This window comes from Trichechus manatus, unplaced genomic scaffold (assembly GCF_000243295.1).
Source record: "Trichechus manatus latirostris isolate Lorelei unplaced genomic scaffold, TriManLat1.0 scaffold00038, whole genome shotgun sequence".
NCBI classification, from domain to species: Eukaryota; Metazoa; Chordata; class Mammalia; order Sirenia; family Trichechidae; genus Trichechus; species Trichechus manatus.
This window is the reverse complement of record NW_004443974.1, coordinates 14,911,924-14,921,814: the sequence shown is the minus strand read 5'-3', so window position 1 is coordinate 14,921,814 and position 9,891 is coordinate 14,911,924. Positions and strand designations below refer to the sequence as shown.

The 9,891-nt window shown below is 41.5% G+C and overlaps 1 protein-coding gene across 1 annotated transcript; it reads left to right on the top strand.

Annotated features, from left to right (window-relative positions):
* Positions 1–6,035: 6,035 nt before the first annotated feature.
* On the top strand, positions 6,036–6,690 carry LOC101341225 (thymocyte nuclear protein 1-like). The gene is made up of 2 exons (XM_004375761.1): positions 6,036–6,518; positions 6,670–6,690. Exons 1-2 carry the CDS (start codon positions 6,036–6,038, stop codon positions 6,688–6,690), a joined length of 504 nt encoding a protein of 167 aa, XP_004375818.1.
* The last annotated feature ends 3,201 nt before the right edge of the window (positions 6,691–9,891 follow it).

Sequence of the window (9,891 nt, the reverse complement as noted above, 5' to 3'; positions counted from 1 at the left end):
ATAATTAAGGGCATATATACAAAGCCAACAGCCAACATCATCCTAAACGGAGAGACTTGGAAAGCATTCGCCTTGAGAATGAGAACCAGACAAGGATGCCCTTTATCACCACTCTTATTCAACATTGTGCTTCAGGTCCTAGCCGGAGCAGTTAGGCTAGAAAAAGAAACAAAGGGCATCCAGATTGGTAAGGAAGAAATAAAAGTATCTTTATTTGCAGATGATATGATCTTATACACAGAAAACCCCAAAGAATCCACAAGAAAACTACTGGAACTAATAGATTTCAGCAAAGTATCAGGATACAAGATAAACATACAAAAATCAGTTGGATGCCTCTATACCAACAAAGAAAACTTCAAAGAGGAAATCATCAAATCAATACCATTTACAACAGCCCCCAAGAAGATAAAATACTTAGGAATAAATCTAACCAGAGTTGTAAAAGACCTACGCAATGAAAACTACAAGACACTACTGCAAGAAGCCGAAAGAGACTTGCATAAGTGGAAAAACATACCTTGCTCATGGATAGGAAGACTCAACATTGTGAAAATGTCGATTCTACCCAAAGTGATCTACAGATACAGTGAAATCCCGATCCAAATTCCACTGGCATCTTCTAATGAGATGGAGAAACAAATCACCAACTTCATATGGAAAGGGAAGAGGCCCCAGATAAGTAAAGCATTACTGAAGAAGAAGAACAAAGTGGGAGGCCTCACACTACCTGATTTTAGAACCTAATATACTGCCACGGTAGTCAAAACAGCCTGGTACTGGTACAACAACAGATACATAGACCAGTGGAACAGAGTTGAGAATCCAAACATAAATTCATCCACCTATGAGCAGCTGATATTTGACAAAGGCCTGAAGTCCATTTATCGGGGAAAAGACAGTCTCTTTAACAAATGGTGCTGGCATAACTGGACATCCATCTGCAAAAAACTGAAGTAAGACCCATACCTCACACCATGCACAAAAACTAACTCAAAATGGATCAGATACTTAAAATCGAAAACAATAAAGATCATGGAAGAAAAAATAGGGACAATGCTAGGAGCCCTAATATATGGCCTAAACAGAATACAAACCATAAGTAACAATGCAGGAACATCAGAAGAGAAACTAGATAACTGGGAGCTCCTAAAAATCAAACACTTAGGCTCATCAAAAGACCTCACCAAAAGAGTCAAAAGACAACGTACAAACTGGGAAAAAATTTTTGGCTACGACAAATCCGATCAGCATCTAATCTCTGAAATCTACAAGATACTGCAAAACCTCAACAACAAAGAGACAAATAACCCAGTTAAAAAATGGGCAAAGGATATGAACAGGCACTTCACCAAAGAAGACATTCCGGAGGCTAATAGACATATGAGGAAATGCTCATGATCATTAGCTGTTAGAGAAATGCAAATCAAAACTATAATGAGGTACCATCTCACCCCAACAAGGCTAGCATTAGTCCAAAAAACACCAAATAATAAATGTTGGAGAGGTTGTGGAGAGACTGGAACACTTACACACTGTTCGTGGGAATGTAAAATGGTACAACCACTTTGGAAGTCGATTTGGCGCTTCCTTAAAAAGCTGGAAATAGAAGTATCATATGATCCAGCAATCCCACTCCTTGGAATATATCCTAGAGAAATAAGAGCCATCACACGAATAGATATATGCACACCCATGTTCATTGCAGCACTGTTCATGATAGCAAAAACATGGAAACAACGTAGGTGCCCATTAATGGATAAATGGATAAACAAATTATGGTATATTCACACAATGGAATACTACGCAATGATAAAGAACAGTAATGAATCCGTGAAACATAACATGGAGGAATCTGGAGGACATTATGCTGAATGAGTTTAGTCAGTCGCAAAAGGACAAATATTGTATGAGACCATGATCATAAGAACTCAAGAAAAGGTTTAAACACAGAAGAAAACAGTCTTTGATGGTTACGAGAGTGGGGAGGGAGGGAGTGGGGTATTCGCTAACTAGATATTAGATAAGAATTATCTTAGGTGAAGGGAAGGACAACACACAACACGGGAAGTCAGCACAACTGGACTGAACCAAAACCTAAGAAGTTTCCTGAATACAACCAAACACTTCAAGGGACAGAGTAGCAGGGGCGGGGCCTGGGGACCATGGTTTCAGGGGACATCTAGGTCAATTGGCATAACAAAGTTTATTAAGAAAATGTTCTGCATCCCACTTTGGTGAGTGGCGTCTGTTGTCTTAAAAGCTAGAGAGCAGCCATCTAAGATGCATCAATTGGTCCCAACTCACCTGGAGCAAACGAGAATGAAGAACACCAAAGACACGAGGAAAACATTAGCCCAAGAGACAGAAAGCGCCACATAAACCAGAGACTTCATCAGCCTGAGACTAGAATAACTAGATGGTGCCCAGCTACCACCAGTGACCACCCTGACAGGAAACACAACAGAGAGTCCCTGATGGAGCCCGAGAAAAGTGGGGTACAGAACTCAAATTCTAGTAAAAAGACCAGACTTAATGGTCTGACTGAGACTGGAGGGACCCCAGAAGACATGTCCCCCAGACTCTCTGTTAGCCCAAAACTAAAACCATATCCAAGGCCAACTCTTTAGACAAAGATTAGACTGTAGTATGGGACATAAAATGACACTCGGGAAGAGTGTGCTTCTTAGCTCAAGTAGATACACGAGACTAAATGGGCAGCTCCTGTCCGGAGGCGAGATGAGAAGGCAGAGAGGGTCAGGAGCTAATTGCATGGACATGGGAAATCCAGGGTAGAAAGGAGGAGTGTGCTGTCACAGTATAGGGAGAGCAACTAGGGTCACCTGACAATGCGTGTATAAATTTTTGTATGAGAAACTAACTTGAATTGTAAACTTTCACTTAAAGCACAATAAAAATAAAAAAGAAATCAAAGATAACGGTGTCACCTTCATAAACAAGGATGAATGGTTCTCCTGATCTAATATCAGTTATACTTGTTGTCATGGATTGAATTCTGTTCCCCAAAAATATTTGTCAACTTGACTGGGCCATGGTTCCCAGTATTGTGTGGTTGTCCTCCATTTTGTGATTGTAGTTTTATGTTAAAGAGGATTAGGGTGGGATTGTAACACCCTTACTAAGGTCACATTCCTGATCCAATGCAAAGGGAGTTTCTCTGGGGTATGGCCTGCACCACCTTTTATCTTACAAGAGATGAAAGGGAAGCAAGTGGAGAGTTAGGGACCTCATACCACAAAGAAAGAAGCACCCGGAGCAGAGCGTGTCCTTTGGACCCAGTGTTCCTGCACAGAGAAGCTCCTAATCCAGAAGACTGATGAGAATGATCTTCCTCCAGAGCCAACAGAGAGAGAAAGCCTTTCCCTGGAGCTGATGCCTTGAATTTGGACTTCTAGTCTACTAGACTGTGAGAAAATAAATTTCTCTTTGTTAAAACCATCCACTTGTGTTATTTCTGTTATAGCAGCTCTAGGTAACTAAGACACTTGTGTTTTTAATATTTTTAATATCTCTGATGTGAGTATGTTGATTCATCTATATTCTACATCGTTCTTCCTGTGAGTGTAGATAGTGGAAACAGGGTTATCAGCCCAAATATAAGGCACATTCCAAGGTGTGGTCTGAAGACTACAGAATGCCTAAGTCAGAAGACAGTGTTCTGGTTCACCTCTTTTACTGGTTGAGTACCTTTGAGCAAGTCACTCACCTCTAGAGGCACAGGAGAGGAAGATAACCAGATTTAGTCAGGTCTTAACATGTTTTACTGATACCCTGGACTTCATCATCTTAGTACTTACCACATTGGTTTTAAATCACTGTATAATTATTTGTGTATTGTCTGTCTTTTCCACTAGAATAAAACTTCTAATGAGACAGAGACCATATTTACCTTGTTTATTGCTCTCTCCCCAACACCTAGCACAATGCTTGGCATTTTGTGGGCTTTCAGTATTTGTGAAATGAGTAAGTGAGAATGATTTTCCCCAAGAAGGATAAGGAAAGATTCTCAGAGGTAAAAAATCAACATACTCTGGTTGTGACAAGCTTTGCATATGAGACTGTCACCTAAGTAAACCATACCACCCTGTGATGTGGAGATACAGTACTGATGACATTGTAATACCTCTTCTTTAGATATTACCAGCTAGAAGCCACCCTAAAATGAAATTGTATCAGTAAGGGGTGTCTAGATTATGCTGTAGTAACAACAATCTCAAAATCTCATTGACTTACAATAATGTAAGTCTCACTCGTACCCCATAAACATTGCTGGTAGGCAGTGGTTTTGCTACATATCATCTTCACTCTTCAGCCAAGGCTGATGGAGCAGCCTCTATCTGTCTGGAGCACTAAAGGCCAGGAATGCAGAGGGAAAAGAGAGTGTGACAAAGTGTGAACTAGCCTTTAAAGCTTCTGCCTCTAAGTGACATATGGTACTTCCATTCAGGCTTTGACCAAGTGGCAGAGAAGTATAACGCACCTCCAGGGAGGAACAGCAATGTTTTGAGCAATACTACAAGTTAGTAAAGAAATCAAGAGAAAAAAAAAAAGTCAAATCCTGTACAGTAGGTCCTGACCCTTAAGGATATAACATGGGTGATTTCCAGTATTTGCTAACGATCCTAAAGATCATTGCATTTGTAATTTGGGGAAATCTTGTCCTCCCATCCTAGCTTCTATACTGTTTTTGTTTGTTTGTGAGGCATGGCAGTAACATTGTGAGTGGGTCATTCTCCATTTAGAGGTTTTCACAGGTTCCCAGGCAAGTCCTTTTCCATTGTCAAAGATTCGCTGGAATTTCAAGTGTAGACTAAAGAGCATGTTAGCATGAAATCTATGAATATAAAAATAAAAGAATATGTGGCAAGTAAACTTCCTGGGACTGTGCTTGTCCAAAAACATCTTTATTCTGTCCTCAAACTTGATTAACAGTTTAGCTGGTTATAGAACTCTAGATTGTAAAGAATTCTCCTTTAGAACTTTGAAGGCACCACTCATTGTCTTCTAACATCCAGTGGTTTTTGAACAGCTTTATTGAGAAATTTTTGAAAAACTGCACATATTTAAGGTCTATAACTGATGTTGTTTACATATCTATCTGCCTATCTACCTATCTATCTGTCTATCCCCAGCTTCCCACCTTTCCCCAATTCACAGACAATCACTGATCTGCCACTATAGATTAGTTTGCGCTTTCTAGAATTTTATACAAATGGAAGCATACAGTATGCACTCTTCTTGTCTGAATTCCTACAGACAGCATTATTTTGAGATTCACCTGTTGTGGTGTTATTAATAGTTCTTCCTTTTTATTGCTAAGTAGTATTCCATTGCATGGATATACCACAGTTTGTTTATCCATTTACCTGTTGATGGGCATTTGGATATTTTCCAACTATTGACTGTTGCAAATAAAGTCGCTATAACATTTGTGTATAAGTCTTCGTATGGATTATGCTATTATTTATCTTGGGTCCATACCTAGGAGTGGAATGTCAGGATCATATAGTAGGTGTACACTTAACTTTTCAAAAAACTGCATACCCATTTTCCTACATGGTTGTACCATTTTGTATTCCTACCAGCAGCCTATGAAAGTTCTGGTTGGTCCGTAGACTCACTAATATTTGATTCAATCAGTCTTTTTAATTTTAGCCATTCTAATAGGTTTCTAAAACAAAAGGTAGGAGCCCTGGTGGTGCCGTGGTTAAGCGCTCAGCTGCTAACAAAAAGGGTGGCAGTTCAGCAAACCACTAGCTGCTCAGTGGGAGAAAGATGTGGCAGTCTGCTTCTGTGAAGATGTCAGCCTTGGGAGGGTTACAAAGCATGGGCTTCTGGTGCCTTGGGAAGTGGATTGGGGTGCATCCTGCGGAGTCATGGGGACGGTGCTGTGATATATGAAAGAGGGATCAAGGAAGACAGGAGAATTTAGGAGTGGTTTCTGGTACTGTAGAGTTACCTCTTCTACCTCTCAGTTGATTTCAGAATCACTCCTCAGCCCCTACAGGGAGACCATGCCGGAACCCTGGAAGAGGCTGACTGGGGCTGCTGGGCCAGACAAGAAGGGGCCATCAGGAAAATGTACCAAAACTGAGAACCCAGATGAGGCATCAGCTAAAATGGAGAACTCTAGCCTTCAGAAGTCTTCAGCCTCTAAGAGTTGTGGAAAAAATCCAAGCAGCCACTGGCTAATGAAGTCAGAGCCAGAGAGCCAACTAGAGAAAGGTGTAGATGTGAAGTTTGGCACTGAGGATCTCAAAGCACAGCCAAATCAGACAGCATGCTGGGATACTGTTCACAGCTACCAGGCCCGGAACTTCCTTAGAGCCATGAAGCTGGAGGAAGAGGCCTTCTTCTACCATAGCAATTGCAAAGAGCCAGGCATCACGGGGCTTATGAAGATTGTGAAGGAAGCCTACCCAGACCACACGCAGTTTGAGAAAAACAATCCCCATTATGACCCATCTAGCAAAAAGGACAACCCCAAATGGTCTATGGTGGATGTACAGTTTGTTTGAATGATGAAGTGTTTCATTCCCCTTTTTGAGCTCAAAACCCACCATCAGGTTCACAAGGCCACCAGCAGCCCCTTAAAAGACATGTCTGTCTTCACTTGCCAGAGACTCTCAGTTCAGCCCCTGGCCCAAGAAGAGTTTGATTTTATTTTGAGCCTGGAGGAAAAGGAACCAAGTTAACTGGGACCCTACTGCTGGAATAGGCAAGACACATCACCCAAGAAGTCAAACTTGTATGGCAAAAGAAGGTGCAAGGAGGTTTGGTTGTTTTGTTTACCTGGGGTTGTGTGTATAGGTGGTTTTTGTGTACTTTTTTCAATAAAACATTAACATAAAAAAAAGATTTCAGCCTTGGAAACCCTATGGGACAATTCTACTCTGTCCTATAGGGTCACTATGAGTCAGAATTGACTAGATGGCAATGTGCAGTGCAGTGAATTACTTAATATGGCCCTTCTAGCCATAGTCTTTGTAACTCCCATGAAATGACTGGGAACTATGCAAACGAGGTGCTTGTGGCCCACCAAGGGGATTGGATAGCTTGCTAATAATGTAAATAACGTGTATGGCACCCTTGTGGGAGTAGGACCATGCAAATAAAGTTTATTAAACCCTGATGAGGGAATTGGTCAGTTTTGCCATCCCACTAGGCTTAAAGGGAGACAGAGAGAGAGAAAGAGGGAGGAGCAGTAACACAGAAGACAGAGAGAGGCAACAGAGGCTGCAGAGGCAGCAGAACCAGGACAGAGAGGGAGAGCTGTAACAACGGAGACAACGAGAAGCGGTGGCAGAGAAGCAGAGGCAGCAGAACCAGGAGACCAGCAGGAGACCGGCAGGAGACCGGCAGGAGATGGCGCGGTGGGCTTCCCGGCCCACTGAACAAGAAAGTTGAGCACCTTCGGGCACAAGGCTTACTGCCAGAGTAGGGTGCCTCTGGGCACTTATTGGCAGAGCTAAAAGAGGTTTGTAACACTTGCTAGAGCAGGACAAAGGCCAGGTCGAGGGACCAAAAGGCCAAGGGGCCAGAGAGAGATGTGCCTGTGGCACAGCTGAGAACAGATTGTCCTGATCAAAGAAATGTATCCTGAGCGTTCCTGAACCTGAATTGTAACCGGTTACTTCCCTAGTAAACCCCATAACTCTGAGTATGGTCTGTGAGTTCTGTGTGGCTATTGCAACGAAACCCAGCAGAGAAGTAGAGAGTGCCATGGGAGGGATGGTTGGTGTCAGGCTTGGTAAAAAGTTTGGAAAGGAGGTATGTCTGACCTCCACCTCATAGCAATCAGCCTTGAGCTGTTGATCTTCATTCTCCTTCCCCCTTGTGAAGTTAGAGGAGGTTAGACACCTCTGCCATGCCGTTTTTACACAATGGGTTTTAATAGGTTTATATCTCATTGTAGTTTTAATCTGCATTGCTGTAATAACTATTGGGACTCCTCGTGGCACAGTGGTTAAAGCACTAGACTGCTATCCCAAAGGTTGATGATTTGAACCCACCAGCTGCTCCATGGGAGAAAGATGTGCCAGTTGGGTTCCATAAAGATTTGCAGCCTTGGAACCCCTGTGGGGCAGTTCTACTCTGTCCTATAGGATCGCTATGAGTCAGAATTGACTTGATGGCAGTGGGTTTGGTTTGGTTGGTAATAATTAATCATGTTGAATATATTTTCATCTGCTGATTTGCCATTCATGTATCTTCTTTGGTGAAGTGTCTATTCAAAACTTTTGCCTATTTTTTACAATGGGATTGTTTTCTTACTGAGTTTTGAGGATTCTTTATATATTCTGGATACAAATCTTTTATAAAATATGTGATCTGCAAATATATTCTTTCAGTCTGTGGCTTGTCTTTTGCAGAGCAGCAGTCTTAATTTTAATGAAATCCAATTATGATTTTGTTCTTTTATGACTCATACTTCTGGTGTTGTATCTAAGAAAACTTTGCCAGGTCACAAAGATTTTCTCCTATGTTTTCCACCAGAATTTTTATAGTTTTATATTTAGGTTTATGGTTCATTTTGAGTTAACTGTTGCATAAGATGTGAGGTATGGGTTGAGATTATTTTTTTAATGCAGATGTCCAATTGTTTAAGCACTATTTGTAGAAGAGACTATCCTTTCTCAGTTGAATTGGTTTCGCACCTTTGTCAAAAAATTAATTAACCATGTAGCTGTAGGTATGTTTCTGGATTTTCTATACTCTTTCATTTACATATGTGCCTATCCTTTCACCAACACCATACTGCCAACAAATCTTCAACAATTCTCTCTGTATTTTCTGTTATCCCCCCTGGTCTGGTTCTCCAATCACTCGTAGGTTATTCCTCTTGATAGAATCCCACATAATTCTTAGGGATTCTTCATTGTTTTAAATCCTTTTATCTCATTTTTCTTCAAATAAGTTGGTGTCAAGTGCTTTATCTTTAGTCTCACTAATTCTGACTTCCATTGCCTCAATTCTGCTCCTATGACTTTCTATTGAGTTCTCTAATTCTGAAATTTTTTGGTTAATCTTCTGGATTTCTGATTGCTGTCTCTCTATGGATTCTTCAACACTGTTAAATTTGTCATTATGCTCTTCTCTAATCTTTTTAATTTCCTCTATTGCGTGTTCTGCATTTTGATTAATTTCCTTCTTAATCTCTTGAAGAGTTCCATATATTAATCTTTTGTATTCTGCCTCCAGTAATTCCAAGAAATTTTCCTCCTCCAGAAAATTTCTAGATTCTTTATTTTGGGAGCTTGCTAAAACCATCATTGGTTGCCTCTTTATGTGATTTGATATTGACTGTTGTCTCCAAGCCATCAATAAGTTATTATATTTATTTATTTCATGTTTGCTTACTGTGTCCTAGCTTCTTGTTTTGTTTTGATGAGCCCAAATAGGCTACTCATGTGAGCTAGTTTGATTATTGGCACCTTTGAAGCTCTAATGTCCTGTCACCAGGTGGTTAGATCTGTTACTAGGTATGTGAGCTCAGGAGTCCACCCACTCCTCCTGTATGGATTCAGCTCAGGTGCCCAGGTAGATAGCCACCAAGTGTGTGGTGTAGGCTCTCACTTACAGTCCTAGACAGGCATGGGTGATTGGTGTAGGCACAGGCATCTGGCTGAAGCAGGGGGACACACTCTGAGCAAGGCAGGTGGCTGATGGCCACCCCTGAGTGTCCAGGAGGAAGGCATGTCCCTGTTCCCTAGAATGCCTAGGTGGGTGGGTTTTGCTGCTGGCCTATGAGCACCCAATGCTGTTGGCTGTAAGGACTGTTGGGGGTATCTCTTATTTTTGGGCCCCTATAGCAGGTGGCTAGGTGGCATGGGTGGAGCTACCAGTCCTCAGGCCCCTGATGTGGGTAGG

Bases quoted from the DNA above. Each gene is read 5' to 3' on its own strand.
- LOC101341225 (XM_004375761.1), top strand. From the start codon at position 6,036: ATGCCGGAACCCTGGAAGAGGCTGACTGGGGCTGCTGGGCCAGACAAG. The intron at 6,519-6,669 runs GTGGATGTACAG...CCCTGGCCCAAG, and splicing joins ACAACCCCAAATGGTCTATG to AAGAGTTTGATTTTATTTTG.